At 38.7% G+C, this 23274-nt stretch overlaps 1 protein-coding gene across 2 annotated transcripts in view; it reads left to right on the top strand.

Annotated features, from left to right (window-relative positions):
• Positions 1-23274, top strand: part of GLY1 (NAD-dependent glycerol-3-phosphate dehydrogenase family protein) — a 176329-nt gene that overhangs the window by 124143 nt on the left and 28912 nt on the right. For both annotated transcript variants that reach the window (XM_089436230.1, XM_089436231.1), the window contains exons 5-6: positions 202-289; positions 484-631. In XM_089436230.1, coding sequence (XP_089292356.1) covers positions 202-289; positions 484-631 — 236 coding nt within the window. The remainder of the gene's footprint in view (positions 1-201; positions 290-483; positions 632-23274) is intronic.

The raw sequence follows: 23274 nt of genomic DNA, 5'->3' as shown, positions 1-23274 counted from the left end.
AGGTTTTCAGGTCAGATGAAAACATTGGTAGAGGTGTTAAATTAACTAAAGCCAAATTGCTAACAAACTAACAAATAATATGTTATGCAGGCCTTATGAAGGATTCTTATGACTTAATGCCTGAATCCCAAGAACAGATGTGAAAGTTGATGGAGCAACTGTTGTAGAAACCACTCTTATACTTGGCTTGCAATTATGCAGCAATGGTGGCGGCCTCAAAAGACAAGGAGTTGGCAGTGGCTGCTCAGCAGCTTTTAGCTTCACAGTATTTAAGAATTAGCACTTCAAGGTACACATGTTTTGGTCTGTTTTCTTATATGAAGGAAAAATTGATTTAAATTTATTCTAAAACTACAATGAATAGTAGGGATTGTATGAGAAGATTTGTTTCAGTTATTGATTTAAATAAAGGGTATTATTGTTTTCCTATGAAATAATAAACATGGAAGTAATGATTGATATTGATTCAATGATTGTACACAGTGATGTTACAGGAGTAGAAATTGCTGGAGCACTTAAGAACGTGCTTGCAATTGCAGCAGGTATCGTAGAAGGTATGAATCTTGGAAACAATTGCATGGCAGCCCTCGTTGCACAAGGTTGCACAGAAATACGATGGCTAGCAACAAAGGTGCGTTTGTGCATCAGTTATACTTCTACGTTTGTGTTATCTGGAGCTTTATACTAATTGTTTTGGAAGAAGACTAAACTCTCTATGTTTTCAACCTTTTCCTGTTTGCCCACATCAGTATCTGGCCAAGCAATCTTTGTCAAAATTGCAATTTTGAATGGATGAAATTTCCATTTTTAATGCAGAAATGGATTCAGCACCCTCCGATACCTCTGCTGCAATTGGATTCTGCAATGTTAACATCTGATATATGCAATTCCATCAGTCCAAAATGATTCTTGCCCAGATTTTAGGCTAAAAATGCTGGTTTCGATTGCTGTTATTTTGAGAAGTGAGAAAATGGCCAATTTGTAGCGCATTTAGACTATAGCATTTTTTTTGTGGTTAGTTTTGTTTTCTAAATATTGAATTTTAAAATTTTATATGGTCTTTTGCAACTTGAGTACCTACAGGATTAAGTGAACCATGTGTCTCCTCTCTGTGCAGTTCTCTCATGAGGCCTGCATGCTTGATTTCTGAATCCAGTTACATGTTTATTCGCATACATTTGTATTGATGATCGTGCAAGATAAGCCAAAGGGATTAGCTCAACTTGTTTTATTAATGTTGTAGGGCATTTGGCTAGTTTAGTTTCAAAAAGTGCTTGGTTGAAATTCCCCTGGATGGGTTGCACTAGCCTAGCTGATGGGTTTACTAGGGATGCCATCCATGAGGGAAGCATCTCCTAGGTTTCTCAAATTCTCCGAGGTTTTCTTTCAAAAGAAAAGATTGGGTAGGAAACTTGTTTTCTTTTTTCTCTCACATACCATGTTGAGTTACTTTAATGGTCAAAATTATTAAAAACGTTTTAACTTTTATTGATGCTTAACAGTAATATTAACAGATACCTATGTGACATGCTGATAAGTTGTTAAGTCACAGGTGCGTGCACCTAATCTATTAGCTTTGCAAAGGAGCCCTATTCCAGAAAGCTTTTGTTTTACTTTTAATTCTTTAGAGGAGTTGTATTTACTATTAGAGAGTTCTATTAGATTACTATTAGATTATATTGTGATTTTGGACTTCAATTTTTGGGCTAGTTATATTGGGGTAAAATATTGTGCCCCTATTACAACTTCACAAGAAGTGGCTTATTGGTATTGTTACAGCAAAATGACCTAGATAATGACACACAGGAGTGTCACCACTGTCACCTCAGCAACTACTTCCTTCTCTTTAATGAAGGATACGATCCAACACAAGGGAAGCTTCCTTGGTAGGGCTTAGGGATCAAGTATCCCAAGGATCTTAACTTAAGTACCCCTTAAGGTTCCTAGAATATAGATCCACTGGCTGAAGTTATAACAAATTAGGGTTTGAGGTGGATGAAAGAGTAAATTCGAAATTTGGGTTCAAGGGAGTTGTGGGTCAATCTGAAGGCTATGGTTGACTGAAAGAGTCTCAAATAGGTTTCCTGACACACCAAATCAAGAAAATACTCAAGGCTGCTATAAACGAGGGTTTTTGAACCAGTAAATTGCAGCAAAACAATTGCTTGTACAACAACAAATTTAGTTGTGAAAATAGTGATAAAAACTGTGAGAAATAATGGCTAAAACATAGAGTAAAGCAAGCATAAATTTACAACAAATTTTGACAGTTAACAAGGCATACAACAACAAATAAATGCTTGATGTCGGCCCTAGAAAATGGCTGAAAAATGCATGAAAAAATTTCAGTTTTGCTTCTCTAATTCACTTTTAAACAATGTCTAACCCTAGGGCATACATCAAGAAGTCACTAAATGCTGAAAATACAAGATTTTGTTGTAATTTAACCCTAATTTACCATAAAAAATGATTGTTATATTTGAAAGAACGCCATAAGTGAGATAGATTAGTGCATTCTCAATCTATAAGGCATATGGAGTCTAGGATACAAATAATTCTAAGGTTTTTTGGAGTGATACTAAATCCAAACAAACTAGGGAAAATAATTCTTAAGGTTTTTTGGAGCGATACTAAATCCAAACAAACTAGGGCAAATAAACGAACTTACCTTGGAGTTTGAAGTTTATGTTCTTAATTTTCTGTATAACTAAGAAAAAGAAAAACCTATCTCTATTCCTCAATTATTTGGAGGAAGGGTTTAGCTCAACAAAGAACAATGAAGAAAATACCAAATAGAGTAACTTAGCACAAGAACATTAATCTCATGGAACATAATTTGATGATAAAACAAATAAACTTACTTCAACATGCAACATCAAGAACCATCATAAGCATCCATGAAAAAATTATCACATCACTTCGCAAATCTATCCAAGAAAAAATTGCTCAATTAGGCCTTCATAGCATACAAGAGAAAAGAATCACTATTCAAGAGAAGTTACGATCCAAGCGTGACAATGAATCCAAGAAGTAAATCGACCCTCTATTTATATGGGAGTAAGTGGGTTGATTTATTCTTAAATCAGGGTAAAATTCTTTAAAAAATGTTAAATCCATGATACAAGATGGATAGGTCATCAAGTTGACCCCCAAAGGTTAGCCAAATATCAAATAACATGAAAAAAAGCTTCAATTAACCCACATGTGAATTTTAAAGCTAGGGTGACATCATCTCCCAAAATACAGGTATCTCAATGAAAGGTTGCAAGGGATGACCAAAGGGGTTGTCTCATCCCAAAAGTCATGTCTCCTCATCAAATTGGTGTCTTATCACCAAACAAAACCTTCTCAAGACCAATGCCGTCCTCTATAACGACCATATCATCATCAAATGTGTAAAAAGGGTGACACCATCATTCTAGGGCATGGTGTCGCTAGGTAGAAGGTGAGAAATCCCCTCTAGAGGGATACCAAATCATCACCATCCTCAATTACACCACGAGAAAAGCAACATCCATCAAGAAGGTACAATGCTAGCTTGGGGGCATCCTATCATCTGCTGGGCACATCTAATCTCCAAGCAACATCCTAGCCTGGATCACCAATGTTTAAGGTCCTAAAGTTGAGGGAGGGTTCCATCAATTGTGCCAAGACACTCTCATGGTCAACGTCTCTCAAAGGTTCCCAACATCCTCTATTAAAGTGCTTTTTCATCATCAAACTGACTGGACATCATCTATGAAGATTTGGAGAAGAATCATATCATCCCTCAAGGGATCCTAGTTACACTTGGAAAAATCATCTAACACACACTCAAAGAATCAAGTGAAATCAACATCATGGGTACAAGAACCATAAGAACATCAAGGTGGACCATATTCAATGTCAAAGCCAACAAAGTTTTCACACAAGTATCATCTTCAAATGTCTTACTAGCTTATGATTGTGCATAGGTAACCATATTTTGGTTGGGAGGGTTATCACATGGCCCTATTAGGCGTTTCCAACCATAAAGTGAGGAACAATTCCTATGCCAACCCTTTCAAATGATAGTTACAAGTGGTAGGTGTTATGGATTAGGGTTTACTTCATGCAAGGTATAATAATTTTACACTGGGTTATATAAAACCATTGTCCATGAGTGCCTTTCTAGAGGGAGCGCTTAGCCGCTTAAGTTACTTTCACTCGCCTTTGTTTTTCCAAGCCCCTATATTTGCCTTTTTCTTCATTTGATATGATTTGTTTAACAAGCTTAATTGATTGATCAAGTAATAATGATGATATAATCCCCCTTTAATGATGGGCAGTTTATCACTTCCTTGGGGTTAGGATGTTCATTGAGGGTTCCTTTTACTTTGATAGACGTGATATGCATGGATACTCTTGGGGTGAGTAACTATATACGAGGGGGTAGAGCTCAAGCTATAATTGGCTTTTGCTTGCTTTACATCTGTTGGACTATAGACCAAGAATAAACTTAAGCTTGAATTGCTTTTTCATTAATAAGATACACATATAAATACAATGTTCTAACCATTGGATTCTTCTTCCAAGGTCCTTTGGACTCCTCATGATGGTTCATATTCCACACCATAACCCTTATGGATTAGGTGTCTCACATACCCCCCCCTTAATCCGCAAGGTGTGTATGTGAGTCCAAGTAGAGAGATGAGCACAATTGCTAATGGCTGAATGTACTTTCTGAATCTAGTGGTTTAAGGAATACCGCAAACCAAACAAGTGGCAGAAGCTGAATTCTTTTACTGAATGATGGTTTCAAGTTGATCACCAACTTTGGAACTCAACTCTAATGCTTGGGAGTTCTCAAAACATTTCCAAATTTGGCTAAAAGTTGATGTCTTTTGTTGATTGGAAGTGCTCACAAATAGCGATTTGAAGATGACTTCAAACTGTTGGAACTTGGCTCTAAGGCTCAACAGTTCTTGGAATATCTCTTAATTTAGTTGAAAGTCGATGTCTTATGCTAATTTGAAGTTCTCACAAATGGCGATTTGGAGATGAGTGCAAATTGTTGTTGGTTTCAAGATGAACTCAAATTGATCACACTCATGGCTTTGACTCTAGCTATAACTTGTAATCTAGCTTGAGGTTTGAGGTTTCATTTATGGGTATGGTTCAGGCTTGCTTGTACATGCTTGATTGATAGGGCTTTGAAACTAGAAGTCTCATTGTCAATCACTTATATCATTCCACCCTAGTTAGATACAAAGTGAGGGAAGGAAAATCTTTCCACAATGCTCACAAGGATAAGGATAAAAATCTATGATGATCCATGTGGCAAACTCAATGAAGGTGTCGTACAACATCATTTTCACACACAACAATTGTGCAAATTCTCTAGATAATCACCAACCGCATCTTGACTCCTAACGCCGCCAAACCCCGTTACTGCTCCAACCCCGCGGCCCTGCCATTTCCGCCAACCCTGTCTGCACAACAAAATCACGAACCCTGAAAGTTAAGGGCTCAGTAATTTTACAGAGTTAATGGTTCGGTCTTGCCACGGTGATAAGGGCTCGAAGCAGCCATAGAAAGAAGAATCCAGTGCTGTCACAGTCCGCTCAAATAACAGTCACGGTGAGATCACTGTTTGGTTCATGTTTCCACAGTCATAGTGCTATCACAAAGGTGAGGTCTCGGCAATCTTTCACAATGGGTGTTGGAAATATTGTTTCTGATGATGAAGAGTAGCAATACAACAAGGACCCCGGGGAAGCCGAAATGCCACTGTCCAAAGATCTCAACAGAGGTCCATTGAAGTACTTACAGCAGTGCCACAATACTAGTGAGAATGTATACAATTCCCACCGATATTGCATTAGAAACAAATTTTGATTTCTGGACATCCCAAATTAGGCAAATTATGAGGAAAATGGAACATCTAGAGGCAGAAAATCACGGGATGCAAGCCGACATGGGCACTTTGTCAAACAGAGTTCTATCAGTAGAGGGAGACAACGCATCTATTAGAAAAACACTACAGGAATACCGAGAACAAAGTGCGGGGCAGAATTCCGACGAGATTTTACAGGCGGAGATCAGAGATCTTAAAAGCAAACAAGAGGAAATTAGATCCCAACAAATGTCCTTTAAACAGGAAACAAAGTCGCATATCAGCACATGGGCACAGGTGGTCAAAGGAAAGGACAAGGCCCCTCCGCTCATAGCGGTGGAGGAAGTAGTGCAGGCAAAGCTCGTGGAGGAAAGAACCCGACGAGCAAGAGAATTAAATCTTAAGGTAAGAGGACTCCCTACACCTCCCCCCTCAGCGGACCCAATGGAACTGGGGAACAGGTTTCTATGCGACACTCTCGACATACCAGACATAACCTTGGACAAAGCCTAGATAGGGCAGGACTCTACCCTTTTCCTCAGGTTCCGTGACTCGGATAGACTACGAGCACTTCGAGCCAAGAGGAAGCTATTCTCTCTTTCAAATAAAGTGTTTTTGGATGAAGACCTCACAAGAGCTCAAGTAGTTGAATTGAAACAGGCCAGGGAACAGGTTGCAGCAACAAGACAGGTAGGGAAATGGGCAGTGATTAGAAACCTTCGGGCAGTTATTCGGGACACCTTCCCCCCAGGATGGGCATCCCGTTCAGGTAACTCCAAATGAAGGGCCCAAGTGGAGAGGAGGCGGGGCACGGGTCTCTCGGTTCACTGCTGGAATGGTAATGGCTCCTTATGGTCTTCACCAGGTCTACTATATGAAGGCCTTAGCTCAGCAGACATCCTTCTGGTTACCAAGACTCATGCGAGCCCAGTCTGACCTCTCCCCGACATTACAGGATACCAGTGGACCACAGTTTGCAGACAGGAGACACGGAGTTCAGGAGGTGTCAGGGGATCAGGGGGTGTTGCTTGCCTCGTCCGTGATAGCCTTAGGAACAGAGTATCTGATGTCGTGACCAATGAGTATGCCAGATTCATGTGGATTCAGATCAGAGCCAGAACATCACCTCCGAGAGACATTTATGTCGCAGTCTGTTACTTCCCACCTATCTCGTCTTCCTACGCTATTCACAATAGCTCAGACGGAGACCCTTTTACAGACCTATACTCTAACATCACCAGGTTTTCGGCAGTAGGGGACGTCATTCTCATGGGGGACTTCAATGCCCGGACCAAAGACCTCCAGACTCCTATGCACGACCGGACAGAGGATATATTTTGCACTCGGGGGATTGACCCGACCACAATCGACATGCACCAGACCTCTGAGGATCACTTGGGACCCACGACAACCTATGGAAGATATCTGCTACAGTTGGGAGAATCTCATCAGCTGGTAATTCTGAATGGCCTATCATGTTTCCCATCCTCGCACTTCTTTACCTGCAGACCATTTGGAGGCGGAGCAAGTGTTGTGGTTGACTATGCTATTGCAAACCCGGATCTCCTCCCTTACATCAAAAATTTCTTGATCACCCCCCTCCCTCTCGCAGATCATGCACTTCTCTCTCTCTCTGCAGTTTAACCTCTCGAATTCATCTCCTACTCTTCCCCGCAGTCCTGATTTCCATCCTCCTCTTTGCAGACGATATTGCCCTTATTGCCTCCTCCCAAGAAGGCCTTCAGAGACAGCTGGATGCTCTCGCAACTTTTTGTGACCGGAGGCATCTAACTGTGAACTTAACCAAAGTGATTATCTTCAATGGAGTCAAGAAAAACTCGGACTTCCACTTCCTATTTAAAGGAGAAGAGATCGAGATTGTTAGCACCTATTCATATTTGGGAGTTCAGTTTTCAAGGCCTCGCTTAAGCCTACGGCCAGCCCTTCAGCCTCAGATCAACAAAGGGTATGGCTCCCTAGCCCTTCTGGAGAGGTAGTGTTTCCGACACCATTTCTAGGACATCTCGTCCAAAATGAGCATCATGGACACTATGATTCGCCTCGCAATGCTTTATGGCTCAGAGATTTGGGGTCCTTCTCTCCTAGAGTCAGATTGGGATTCAGCGGAGTGGGTCCAGGCCCTCCTTTTGCGCCGTTTCATTAGGTGCAAGAGAACAGTTCCTCAGCACATCATTCTAGCAGAGTTTGGGGCTCAACCTTTTCGCCTAGAGGTGATATTCAGGTTAGTGTCGCTCCTGCACAGGCTCCGAGGCCTGGCAGACACGAGGAAGGGTTGTGACAGATACCCATATTTAGCATATTGCTCCTTGGAGAACATTGCCTGTATGCAGACATGCCGATCCAAATGTTGGTACATTGGTGTGATAGAGCTTTTGGAAGCTTTAGGAATCCAGATTGACCATCTCCCTCCTTTTCTGTACTCTCTGAATGCTCCAGTCCACCTCCTTCCTAATCAGCAAGAGCTGAATAAAATCATTAAGGAGGATATTTACAGGCGATATTCAGACTACATGGACCAATCCTCCCAATGGGTTGCGTCCAAAAATGGCCTTCTACATGGAGCATTGCCTAGAGATCAGGGATGGGCTCATCATCAGACCCCATTACTTGTTCTAGCATTGGATGCATGCCCTTTGAATCCCCCTTGGGCAGCACAGAGTTGGGTCTCACAGACTCCGGGTGGAGACAGATCACCACATCGATAGGGCAAATAGGATTTGCTAGCTCTGTCACTTACAGGAGATAGAGACAGAGACACACTTCATCTTCGGATGCCTTGCTTACTACGAGATTCGAGGTCGTTTTCATTGTCTCTTTAGGTCTTCTCAGACTTTTACCAGCTTCCTCAGATATGTTGATCTGAGATGCCTCGCACTTTATCTCCAGGAGGCCTTTAGATTTCGGGCCCGCTTTCTTCAGCCCCCCACCAGATCGAACACCATGCAGAAGATCACAGAGTTCTTTAGGGTGCTACCATCAATGCGGGGCACCAAAAGAACCATTGACCGACCCACAGACACTGAGATCAGATCAGTGCGGTCCCCGGGGGCCGACCCACCAGACTGCACCAACGCTCCAGGATTGGATCCACCCCTGGGAGGCACCCTAGAACCTCTAGGCGACAGCCGCGACAACCCAGTATGCCCACAGGACAACAGACTTTGACAAGATTCTCTCAGTTTTCTTCTCTCGACCTCGGATGTTAGGAGTAGGAACTAGACAAGAGACTCCTTCCTTGCGTCTTCTTCTCCTTCTTCTTCTCTTTCTCTGCTTCATCAAAGTGCTTTGTTTCGAAGATGAGAGCTTCTAGCTTCTACATTCACATTTACTTACATTATAGATGTATTTTCAGCTTTTAAAAAGAAATGTTAAAGGGGATTGTTTGGTCCACCAGCTTGGCATGATGTAATCATTGTAACCGACAGTCCTGTTGACCTATTATGGTCATTTGTTGGACATTAATAAAATTATCTTATCTTATCTTATCTAGCATCTTCACTTGAAAACTTTGGCTACAAACAGTCAAGGATGAGGAACCTCCAAAACTGATAGAACCATGAACATCAGTGTTGCTATACATCCAAATGACCTCCTTACAGTTGGTAGCCAACATGATTGAAAAGGAATTCCATTTGATGGTCATGGAGGTGCAGATAAATTTCATGTTGTGATAGGAATTGGCCGCATTTAAATCCCTAATAACCTACCTCATGAGTACCAACAATGAGCAGAGAGGCAAAGCAAAAAGCAATCAACATTCGAACACAACATTGGCCGATTTCTCACATGTTTGACTAAAAAGAGAGACAAACGCCATTTTCATTAGATGCTTGACCAATGCCCCTTTATATTCTTGACTGATAGGTGTTAGAAAATCAGAAAGGCAAAAATATTTTCTTATACTTGATAATTACTTGTGATGTTCTTGACTTTTTAGATTTCTTTTTATCTTCTTTCTTTTAGTTCATCAAGCAGTTACCAAAGCAATAGCACATAAAACAATGGACACCGAATGTAGGCTCACAGCTAGGGCAAAACCCCTCTCTAGGGAAAACCCAATCAGTAATTCTTCCTTCAATAGTTTTCCGGAGATATTCCAAGACTCTAGACCTTGACACAAACTTTCCTCCACAGCAAGTCAACCTTCCTCTTCTCTTGTAGATGATCCTACTTGACCTAGCAGCAACAGCAATAGTGGCAACACTTTCTTCGACCCAACAACTTTGACTTTGCCTTTGGGACTTCGATCTTCACTGGAATACTTCGATCTTCTCTTAGAAACTTCGATCTTGGCCCAATACAACTTCTAGAGGCAACAACATCCAAAAACAACTTCGACCTATACTTTGATCTAGCAACAACATCATACGACAATTGGCTACGACATCAGCAAGAGAAATTCGATCTTCCAAACCATGGCACGAGAGAGAGAGACAAAAGCACCAAAATTTCGATTTTCCCTTTCTCCTTGACCAAACTTGCACTTCCTCCTCTTCCTTCTTCAATTTCGCACTTCTTCCAGCTACAAGAGATATCGAACTTGCTTGTGAGAGAGTTCTTCAAATGAAATTGAAGCTGCTCTATTTATAGTCCTTTGGTGAGGTTGAATAGCCCTCCTTGAGGCTGACTTGATCGTCTTAAGGCCGATTTGGTGTGGAGACAACATAATTCATATTTGACTCAATACTTAACCTTTTTACATGATTTAAAAGCCCAGGAAGGGTCTTTTTTAAAGTACAATGACTCTATTGACTCAAAATAAATCCTAGAATCCCTCAATGGGGACGTTGACCTAAAACATGGTGACCCAAACATGAAACCCATGCTTTCATAAGTCACAATAATAATAATAAAAATTGTTTTCTTTATTCTTTTGACAAGTATATTACAAGATGACTCAAATACATTAAATGAAGACTAAACCTAGTTACATTTTCCAACGCCCCCTCTTAACTAGGGAGGTATTCATCATATACAAGTACAAGGAAGATCTCAACTATATGAACCATAAAGAACTTTAGGCATCACAATGCCATGGACTAGATTCCTGAGCAGGACAACCTATCCATTGGTCTCTCAACAGTTTAGGCACCGCAATGCCATGGACTAGATTCCTGACCAGGGCAATCTATCCATTGGTCTCTCAAAAGTTTAGGCACCGCAATGCCATGGACTAGATTCTTGACCAGGGCAATCTATCCATTGGTCTCTCAACAATTTAGGCACCACAATGCCATGGGGTAGATTGTTGCCCAGGGAAATCTATCTAAGTGGGACTAAGATGGACTCAAGCTTTCAGCCTCTCTAGGTACCATCAGGCTTACTTCCTAACCATCAACCCAGGGATCTAGGTGTGTATCCAAAAAACAAAGCTCTATAATCAACAACACCTTTCCAACTTTAGGACCTAGACATCAACACAGTTTCGGCCAGATGCCCTCTCAGGCAATTCTTCACTCTTAAAGCCTTGACACTCCTTGATCCAGCAGATCAAGGATAACCAATCTCTCCCAATCAAATTGATTGGTAACCAGCATGCTATCAAAACCTTTGAGAGATTCACCTATACAAACACAACCCGAATCAATAATATTCTTTCACATGTAGATAATCAAATACAAACCTTCGGGGTCTTTCAGACAACAAATACTGCTTCTTAACACAATAGGGCTATCAATCGAATATTTGATAGTAGATTCCTTAATCATGCACTTTCCTTTCCTACTTCATATACAACAACATATCTTCCAAAATGCATTCTCCAATGAAAAACTATGTTATGCCCTCCCTCTCAATCAGGGAGCTTCCCAGGCTCCCTCTTACTCTAGGGAGATCAACTTCTTTACTTCGACATCGGAGAATCTTTTGTGGCTTCCAACCATTTGATCAGAGTTATCATTGCTGTTACTATTCACATCATGCTTATCAACGAACATATTCACCATATTGAAGATTGTGTACCTGCACAACTTAGATAGCAAGTACAACCAAATCTATAGAAGCATGAAGTTAGTCATATTAGAATTACGGAAGCATTTCAACCTTACATATATCAGATTCCAAAACTTAATTACAAACAAGAGACATACTTTTCAAAATCTTGCTAGGGACTTTGTCATAAACCCTAGACTACTTCATAACAACTTTCATTACATCTAGGGTTTCAATGTTTCTTCCAAAGGTATGACATACCTTACTACAACATGTAGCAAACCCTATAAACTATTCAAATATAAATCTACAAGTATCTAACAACTTTCAAAATTCTTATGTTAGACTTTTCATTAGGGTTTCATACAAATCCTAGATTTCATATAAGAGAATTAATCAATCAAAACCAATCACACCTTAGTCATCAACATGACTAACTTCGACTAAGGTTAGTTGTAACTTGTAACCCTATATTTTTCAATCAACCATCAATCACAACTAAAACTCAGATTTTAACAATCTTACACAAATTTGAAATTATCACATTGTCATCATATATCATAGATTTTCACTTCTACTAAGGTTTAACTCCAAAACCCTAGAATTTCATTTTCACAACCTCAACAATCATTATATAGATAGATCTCAGATTGTTATATCACACATATTAGAAAATTTAACTACTGCTAGGGTTTAGCTACAAAACCCTAGATTTCCAAATGTCATCATCCTAGAATCTCAGACAAGGACTTATATTAAATCCTAAGACTTATGACCATCAATAATTAGGTCAACACACATATCTAGGAATTCATTACCATGCATAAGCATATCATATGTCAGACAACATTAATACATTAGACATATATTGACCTAGACCAAGCTAGGGTTTTGACCAAATGGACACATACATATACGTAGGGTTTCATTCCTAGGATCTTACTTTAAATACATAACAAAGCTTTTGCTTATAGGCCCAACCAAACCCAAAATATCTAGGGTTTCATAACTTAGCAAAGCAAACCCTACAATACCAAAACTTCGAAGGTTCAAGATTTTAGACAACATCATTTCGACCCTAATAAGTTAGGGTTTTCATGATCATAGTAAAACCCCAAACATGACATCATCAACAAAAACTTCAAATAACATTTCAATAACCTTACGCAATTTAGGGTTTTAGTCATTCACATTAGCATACCATTAGGTTAGGGTTTTTCAGAGAACTTGTCTAGGGTTCTATAAAATCAGTTAAGAGTATGAGTGGGGTAGATTTATCAAGTGATGAATCACCCAAAACAAGAATCAATATGATTCAATATAGCTAGACACAATAATGTTAGTAATAGATTGTCAAATGAATAAACATTTTCTATAAAGAAATCAATGTTTTGTGGTTTAAGGCATACCTTTGTTTCTTGACAGACCTTATCTTGGATGGTTCTCTTCCATACTCCTTAAGGATATAGCAAATGTTTTCCTAATCAAGACAATAGAGCAAGAATGGTGATTAGTATTTAATATAATCAAAACTTAACTAAGTACATGAAACCAAAATCTGAAAGGAAATGATATACTTATCTTTGGGAGATGTTGGGGGCTCCCTCCAAAGCTTGAGGGATACCTATAAACTTATAAAACAAAAGAATGTCTTTTCCAAAAGCACGTTAAAAACCTATAAATTCAAAAACATTAAAAATATAAAATAATATATCTAATACTACAAGCAAAGGGCTTAGTAGTGTAAGCCCCTTATGTCAGATACTTCGGGTTTGGATTTCTTTGTATCTTCTTCTTCAACAATGTTAGCATGATCTCTATATCTCTTATTATTCTTTGGATTGTTGGGATAGTCACTCCTATAATGACCCTTCTTATGACATTGATAACATTCTACCTTGGACATGTCTACTTTCTTTTGTGGTCCTTTCGATTTCTTTCTTTTGTGTTGAGCAGTGTAGGCATTTGAAACTCCTTCAGGGTTGGCAACTAGAGAGATTCTTAATTCTTCTTGACTACAGGCAGTCCATATTTCTTCAAAAGTGGGAGCTTCCTTCCAATTGTTAGGACCTGTAGCAAATGCACCCCAAGTAGGTGGCAATCCTAATAGAGTAGTGATCATGAATTCTTTGTCTGGAACAATTTCATCAATGGCCAAAAGATCATCCCTGATTCTTGCTATCTTCACAAAGAAGGAGTCCACTGTATCTTCTTTAGTCATCTTTTGTGGTTCTTAGTTAATTCTTCAAGCTTCCTACTTGACCATTGTTCTTAATGGTGAATAAATTTGACATGGCTTCATACATTTCCTGAGCATGATTGATGTTGGCTATAAATGGGACAAGGTTGTCTTTTATTCCTTCTACCATTAGAGTCATGGCAATTCTAATTCTCTAAACTTTACTTTGTTCATTGGAGTCATTTGTAGGCTTCTTTACTTTTCTTTGACCAATTCTAGTACTTTATTCTTTTCAAGGATGAGGTGTCCAAGACAGGCTCCTTCAATTAGGCATTGTCACTTTTTTGAATAAGAATGATTCCTTGATTCTTTACTTCTGATACCATGTTGACCAATTCTAGTACTTTATTCTTTTCAAGGATGAGGTGAATCCTCTTCTTCCAAGACTGGTAGTTTGAGGCTCCTTCAAGCTTGTTCTCTCCCTTGGTTGTGTTAGGCATTGTCTTTGTATATAATAGACTTTTCCCTTGAATAATTCCTTTGAATGATTCCTTGATCAAGATCTTGACACTACCTTTTTCTTCTTTCTTCACCAAAGCTCTGATACCATGTTAGAAAATCAGAAAAGTAGAAAGATTTTCTTATACTTGATAATTACTTGTGATGTTCTTGACTTCTTATTAGATTTATTTTTGTCTTCTTTCATTTAGTTCATCAAGCAATTACCAAAGCAATAACACATAAAACAATGGACACCAGATGTAGGCTCACAACTAGGGATGAAACTCTTCTTCCAAGACTGGTAAAAGCCCAGTTGTGTAATTGTCTAATAGACCCTCAATAGCTTTCAAGAGACACTATTCTTCAAAAGCTCTATACCTTGACACAGAATTTTCTTTACTAATTACACACTTCATTAGTCAGCCTTTCCATCTTCAATCTTGGTAGATGAGGCTCACAACTACTCTGAAAACCTAGTAATTCTTCCCTCACTTTCCAGAGATATTCAAGACTCTAGACCTTGACACAAAATTTCTTTGACTTTGCTACTTTGGAAGCACTTTCTTCGACCCAACAACTTTGACTTTGCCTTGGAGACTTCGATCTTCATTGGAATACTTCAATCTCCTCTTAGAAACTTCGATCTTGGCCCAATACAACTTCTAGGGGCAGCAACATCCAACAACAACAACTTCGACCTATACTTTGATCTGGCAGCAACAACATACAACAGCTGGCTAAGAAATCAACAAGAGAACTTCGATCTTCCAAACCAGGGCACAAGAGAGAGAGAGAGAGAGACAAAAGCACCAAAATTTTGATTTTCCCTTTCTCCTTCGCCTTGACCAAACTCACACTTCCTCCTCTTCCTTCTTCAATTTCGCACTTCTTCCAACTACAAGAGATATCGAACTTGCTTGTGAGAGAGTACTTCAAATGGAATTCAAACTGCTCTATTTATAGTCCTTTAGTGAGGTCGAATAGTCCTCCTTCAGGTCGACTTGATCATCTTAAGGCCGACTTGGTGTGGAGACAACATAATTCATATTCAACTCAATACGTAACCTTTTTACATGATTTAAAAGCCTAAGAAGAGTCTCTTTTAAAGTACAATGACTCTATTGATGCATAATAAATCCTAGAAGTCCTCCATGGGGACTTTGACCTAAAACACGGTGACCCAAGCTTGAAACCCATGCTTTAATAAGTCTCAGTAATAAAATAATTTTTTTTTCTTTATTCTTTTGACAAGTATATTACAAGATGACCCAAATACATTAAATGAAGATTGAACCTAGTTACATTTTCCAACAATAGGGAGCAAATGCTTCTTGATATATTATCACAATGCAAAAAAATCGGAAACCGATACAAAGAGCTTTTTAAGAGCTGCGAAAATGGTAAAAAACGAAGCTTATCATTGATTCATTACATAGCGTGAAGGAATAACTTTTGCTTGTGAATCATAACTAATGTCTAAATTATGTGATGAAAATGTAATGACTTAGACCAACCATAGAAGTCTATGAAAGAATGAGAGAGAGGAGAAATGAGTGATGTTAGGGAAGAAGATTGTTTAAGAAATTTATGGAGATGTTGTGGAGGAAGTTAAGGAAATGGTTTAAACAAAAAAAATAATTTTGACAATTGTTATGGTCATCTCTCATTATATATAGTGACCATCCATACAATACAAACACACATGGGAATGCTTTTTAATACAATTTCCTCTTCAGAGGTTTCTTCTCTAAATTCTCTATGTCCCTTCCTAATTGGCTATTATAGCCAACATTAGGTATCAGAGCTAGGTTGTGTTGGATGGAGTGCGAGAGATGGAAGTATGTATGTGGTTGCAAATTTGATTGAATCACCTTGAGTTTCTGCACATGAGATGGACGTGCAGAGTGATGGCATGCTAGATGTTGGGATTCAAGAAATTGACCTTACATGGCACTTGGCTAAAGTTTATGATTTTTGAAAAGGATAGTTTGATCAGGAAGAAAATTAAGGGAAATTGTCCATCATCGTTCTCGAGCCTGGCGCTTAATGTGGTTGAAACGTACACTAGTGGAGGTGTGTGCCATTTTCGTGCAAGATTTGTGCACCAACAAAGTCCTTAGAGGAACTAGAATGGTTGTTGAGCTTTGTTGATGACTTGTTTATTGCAATGATAAAGCTTGTTGTACTAGTGGACTCCATCCATGAATAGTCGTAGTAATCTACAACTTGTGAGACATTAAAAGTGACGGAGAATTTGTTTGCTTGCTTTTGTAGTTTGATGATGCTTGTTGAATACAAAGAGAGCTTTGTTAAGGATGAGGATATTGAATGATGATCTTGGTCAAAGAAAAAAGGGTGTTAATGTTGTACATGTAATTGAGAGTTTATAGACATCAAATGAAAGCATAGTGCATCAAACCCTACAGTTAAATAACAAGATTATTTCTATTGTAAAAAAGTGAGTCATGTCAAAAGTCAAAATCTTTAAGGTGGAAGTCATAAGATGGGTGATGTAAGAGCTCATGTCAAAGCCAAAATCAATTGTTAAGTGTGATCAGGTTATTTTTAAATAATTTATCATAATTTTTTTTGTGCAAGAGTCAAAGTTGAGTCAAAGTCGAAATTAAAGTTATAATGAAGGTCGGAGTTTAATAGGAATTTCAAGTCAAAGTGAAGTTTAGGGTGCATTATTGGTGTTACCCGACACCTTAACAAATTATGTCATGTCACAAGTAAAGTCAATTTGAAAATTTGGAGTCAAAGTTAAGTCTAAGGTAAAGTCATGTCAAATCATGTCATTAGTGCATCAATTATGTTTGCCAATCTACTGTTGTTGGTGTTTTGTTGGATGGAGACATCCCTCCTATAAGAAACAATTTATGTAAGTACAGTGGAAGATTTAGATGAAAAAAGCAAATGTCGAAGAGAGAAAAAGATTCAAACTCCATGACGAAAAGCAATAGAGAAAGCACAAGCAACATGAGCAAAGAAGATGCAAGAAGAAGAAGATGACTCCATGAATGAAGTAGACAAGTGAAGAATGATAAAGAAGTAGATGCCATGACAAAATTCAAATATGATAAAGATGATGTAATGAAAGAAAGATGAAATAAAAAGAAGGAAAGATGAAGAAGAAAGAATGAAGCAGTAGAAGAGAAATAGTAAAAAAGCAAGATGAGAGAAGCCAAAGGAAAAGGAAGTTGAAGATATAGGAAACGAGGACATGGAGCAAGGTAAATATAGTAGTACCTTGTGTTCATAATTGAGATGCAAGCACAATAAATCTTTGGAAAAAAACATCCATAAAAAGTTTAATGGTCGCCAATGTATTTGAGGTGGAAAGGAAATGTTTATATAAGGGCTAGATTAGCCTGAATGGAAATTTAAATTGAATGTACTTGAGTCAATGTGATGTACGCCTGATAAGGAAAGTATACCCCCATTTGAAAAGTAAGTGGTGCTCAATAATCACTTGCCATGAAAGAAGAAGTGGTGCTCAATAACCACTCGCGGTGAAAGAGGAAGGCTTGTGGTTATTTGAAAGTTGAAACCACTTGATGTAATGTCTGTTTGTGGTAAGCTAAAACCACCTAAGGTTTGTATGGTTAAGGGTACTCTAGGAAAGCTCAAAGTATGGTTACAGGTAAGCCAAAGAAAACCTAGGTTGGTGAATGATGATGATGTATGGGAGTTAAAGGTACAAGTGTAAATATATGTTGCTGAACCATATACGAGAAAAGGTTTCCTATAGAATCAATGGATACAGTCACTGGTGACCCATGTATTTTGGTGGATGGTAACTTCTTTATGTGGACTTCAACAAACACAATATTTATGTTTTATAGGTACAAGGTGAAAGTTAAAGATAAATCAAGATGAAAGCAAAAGACCAAAGAGGAAGAGTGCAAGAGATTGAAGATAAAGAGGGGACTAGTTCAAAGGACAATTGATGATAGAGAAATCGTCATTATTCGTTAAGGGGGAGTATGAAGGAATAACTAAATTAATGTCTAAATTAATTTAGTTGTGAATCATAATTAATGTCTAAATTAATTTATTTGTAAATCATAATTAGTGTCTAAATTAATTTATTTGTGAATCATAATTAATGTCTAAATTATGCGATGAAAATGTAATAATGAAGTAGACCAACCATATAAGTCTATGAAAGTAGGAGAAATGAGTGATGTTAATGATGAAGATTGCATAAGAGATTTATGGAGATATTGTGGAGGAAGTTAAGGAAATGGTTTGAGCTAAAAATCTAATTTTGACATAATTGTTATGGTCATCTCTCATTATACATATTGATCATTTGTACAATATAAACACATATGGGTATTATTTTATAATATAATTTCCCCTTTGGGGGTTTCTTCTCTAAATTCCCTATGTACCTTGTTTCCTAATTAGCTATTATAGCCATTAGAGCGGATAGACAGTACCAAAGACTTCTATATAGCTCAGAATCAACGCCTAATGAATATGTGCTCTCTCTATTTCACGTGCTTGAAGCTTGATCAATCATTTTCTAGGTGGTGGCTACTTTCACAAAATTGGTTGTGTGAAGGTTTTAGAGATTGATTCTCTACAAGTGATTGATGGGTCGACCTTCAATGCATTTCCTCAAACTTGTTGAAGAATACCAAGGAGGTGTTTCCTAGTGCATTTACCTTTTTTCCTACGAAAACACTTTATAACACCTTTTTAGCAAGTGACTTTATGCGTTTTATATTAAAGTCATGTTATAAAGTCACTTTATATGGTACTCTATTCACTAGGTAGGTATTTCTAATATTAAAGTCACTTTATAATTTTAAGTTGACTTTATGTGGAGAAAAAGTACTAGGTACAAAAACAACTTAATGTGACTAGGGAGTTCATTTGAGGGGGACCAGATGAAAAAGGGGGTCAAGTGAGGGAATGATCTCCACCATTGATCTAGAGGGCTGAGATCTAATCCCAGCCCTTGATCAAAAGGGTTAGAGTTCTATCTATTGAAGGCTGAAGCTAAAAGGGGAGGAAAAAGGCTGAGAGCTCATCTATTCTTCATGAGCATTTCAGAAAAGAGAGCAAGGAGCAAGAGGAGGAGGTTGAGACAACCATAGCTGAGAGGAGACATCTACAAACTTCTAAGCCTGGGAATAGCATGCTGTTTGAGGAAAGGGACTGTACGCAGTTTGAAAAGAACATCTGAGGTATTTCAGCACTAAAATTTGAGCAGAAGCAGGCCCTAGTTACAAGGTCTGACAAATGTGCTGAAAACAAGACTGTTGGACACCTAATCCTCTATGGGTTAGTGTGGAAGCAGAATAGACTAAGGAAGTCCAAGAGACCTTGGGATGTGGAACCCAACGGTCAAACCATGTACTATAAATGTATATCTTTTGTTAATAAAAAATGTACTCTCATGATTTATCTTTCATATTCTGTTGCTGCCCATGTGTGTGTTTAACATGGTATCAGAGCTGGTACGTTCATAACCCGCTCAATCTTGTGTGAGCCACTTTTTGTTGTGGCCTATGTAAATCTGTGCTTATTTGTTTCAATGAAGTTTGTAGGTTTGTGTCTTTTTGAGCATTTGTCAGGACAGAGTTAACGTTTCTCAGCCCTGCCATTCCTTTGTCACCTGCATACCTACATTAAGAACGCAGAGAAAATATTACCAACTCTGGTGCATTCTGTCGATCTACATACTGGTCCGACTGCAGTAGGTGTTACTTTGCCAAACCTAACTTTCTCTCAGAGCTATTTGTTGCATTCTCAACCTGCCTTCTAAAAACGCCATTTTAGTCTGCCCGTGACATTAAAAAAAAGAAAAAAAAGAAGAAGAAAGAGCAAAAACGCTCCTTGCTCAGACCTGCCATCTCTGCCCTAGCAAGAACACACCTCTGACTTGTCATTGAATGGCACAATATGTGTAACGCCACACTCTCACACTCTTAGTATTTCATTTGATTTCTATGCGTTGTTACTCTAGTCTTGTGTGTATGCTGATATTTGAATAGAGTTTTTTCCAAGTTGAATAGAGCTATATTAATTGCACTGGTTGTGAAAGTCGAATAGTCACAGTCGAATCTCCCGCTTTCTCTATTGTATTACGTGTTGAATCATTTATGCGATGTCGCTTGGTGTGCTCGGTGTGGTGTGCTGCTCTACAAGCTCAAACCCCTGCCGGTTTTTGATGGGGTTATCTCTGCCGTGCCTCAGTTAACCAATATTTGCAATTGGTGACAGACTTGCAAAAGGCGTTTGATTGTTCATAATTGTTCAGAGGGAATCACAAGAAATACTCTCTCAACGTCAATTAAAGCTTTATCTTGAAGGTGTTGCCATGAGATACACAAGGTTTAGTGGATAGAACCAAAGATTCCAAGCTATTCTATACCATGCTGTTGGTCTGGTCTCCCAATTGTATAACGCTGTAAATCTTCTCCATTCAGGTATCTGTGATGCTGGCTATGGTGGTCTCCCAATTTATACACGATTGAATACACCCTCCCACCATTAAATCTTCTCCATTCTAGTATCTATACCACGTTGTTGGACTGTGGTGCTGGCTGTGGTAAATCTGCTCCAGTCTATCCGCGGTTGAATACACCATACAGCGTTGTCTCATTGTCTCAGTCTCCACGCAAACGCTGCTCCAGGCATGCATTAATACTGCTCCAAGGCACGCATTACGATAATGATGTTTTCAACGCCATACAAACTGTCTTCCCTTGATTTCCAGCTTCCAGCTTTGGAGTTTAGCAGTAGGTCAGTGTGATCAGAGGACTTGAATTTTAACCTTGATAGCGTTCATTGAAGCCCCGAAAAGCTACTAGATTGAGAAGCCCGTTGAAAGGATTTCAGTAGCATTTGCTATTAGCGATGTCGCTGGACTAGAGCCGTCAGTCAAATTCAGGGACTTGCTGCTCGCAGTTCTTTTGTTATGAAATATGTCTGAGTATTTTGTTTATATGGTATAAGGGAGGCGACTAAGATCAGATTCATGCGACTAGTGTGTGAAAATTGTGCCACATGATTCTTACATCTGAACTGTGCATTTGAACTGCATATGGGGTGTTTAATGGTGGAATGGAAATGGTTGTTCCATTGCGATGTTTGCTTGAACTGTGCTCCGCTCTACTTGAAGGTTGACTAGAAGGGAGGCCTTGCATTTGGTTGCCTCCTTGTTGCTAGTTACTTGAATATAAAGAAGCTCAGAGACCTGAAGCGCCTTAGATGATATGTGCAAGTGCTCCTGAGAAAGGATATTTCTGCAAGCTAGAGATCCGCACAAATCAAGATTGATCGCATACATGTAAAATCTTCCATACATGTAAAATCCTAATTAGATTGATGCGTGAATGTCATCACTGTTTGATATGTGGAATGCTTGAATTTAAATGCCCATCATCCACTGAAGCGTCAGAGTTTGTATGTCGAAAGCGCTGTAGCCTCGAAGCCTTGTAACATATAATTGAGATATTGCGATACAACGATGACATTGGCATCGACATCAGAACACAGAGGGCTTGTTTCTCAAACTGAAGGCCTGCCTGCAAGTGGACCTATAAGGTATCTGCACTCTGGTCCTATCTATAAGAAATATCCAAATACAAGGGCACAATTTGGTTCCAAATGTAAGAAGCTAATTCATGCACCGTCGCCTACTCTTCGAGGTTTTGATCTTGCTTTACATTATGCCAATGTGATTATCCTTATTGAGAAGCTGGTTTCTCAATAATTTATATGTGAGTTGAGATCGAGAGCCTCTCGTAGGTTGTGTTGAAACCAAAATACTTTGGTAATAATAGCATCCACACTCTGTCAATATTTGAGGTCGAAAGCAAAAACAATATATTTTGAGGTCGAAATAAAGAGCGACTACCAGGCACTAACATATTTTTTGCATGGGCACACAAAGGGAGACAACTTGAGGACCAAGATAGTAACCTTCGTTCTAGTTTTGTTTCTTCCTCAATTTTTATTATTTAAATATTTGAAAGTGCCTGGAATGGAATGAGCTACATTGGTTCTTGTAAAAAAAAAAAAAGCTCTCCTTGAATTGGTAGTTATAGTCATCAATGGCTTGATTTTGAGTGATTTATTAATTAGTTGAGATATTAAGTGAAATAATGTGGGTGCTGAAAACTTTTAACTCATAGTGGAGTATCGAGTTGTAGGTGTACATTTATTTCACCTCCTTATTGTGACCGGGTGTTGCTTCTTCTTCATTGATTGGTAGCTATAATCAGTTTTTTTAAATTGTAATTTTGACATTGGAGAAAATGACTCAAATTGGTGAAGTATTAGAGTTTTTGAAAACTCTTATACAATCTACTGTTGATGACACATTCCAAATCAGCAAAGTCTCTCTCTCAGAAATTCAGACATGTCTACAATATGCACATGAACAGATTGAATTTTTGTAGCTTGAATCTCAACTACAGTAGGAAGAATTACATCGGTGGAGTCATCATTTTGACCCTGTTTCTGTTCAGAAGATCAAAACAAACTCCCATAAACAACAAAACAATAATATTACAGTTCATTCAGATTTAGTACCCAATAAAGCAACAAGGTTACATGCAGATGCAGAAGTTCAACTTGCACTTCCCAAGCCCATCATCAGACCTTGGGAAGAGCTTGTCCACAAGAAGCATAGAACAGGTCTTGGATATGATAAGGAGATGTCCTTTCATATTCCAGACTACTCAAAGTCCATTCAGTTTCAGAGTGTTGCTTCATGATAGTTCACCTCCAATTGTTCCAGATTCTGCCCCTCTTCCACAGCAACAGA

This window comes from Pinus tabuliformis, chromosome 5_2 (genome assembly GCF_031772625.1).
Source record: "Pinus tabuliformis cultivar Carrire ecotype Pingquan chromosome 5_2, CPIR1, whole genome shotgun sequence".
Lineage (NCBI taxonomy): Eukaryota > Viridiplantae > Streptophyta > Pinopsida > Pinales > Pinaceae > Pinus > Pinus tabuliformis.
The sequence above is the reverse complement of the archived record's forward strand: the minus strand, read 5'-3'. Positions and strand labels throughout refer to the sequence as shown.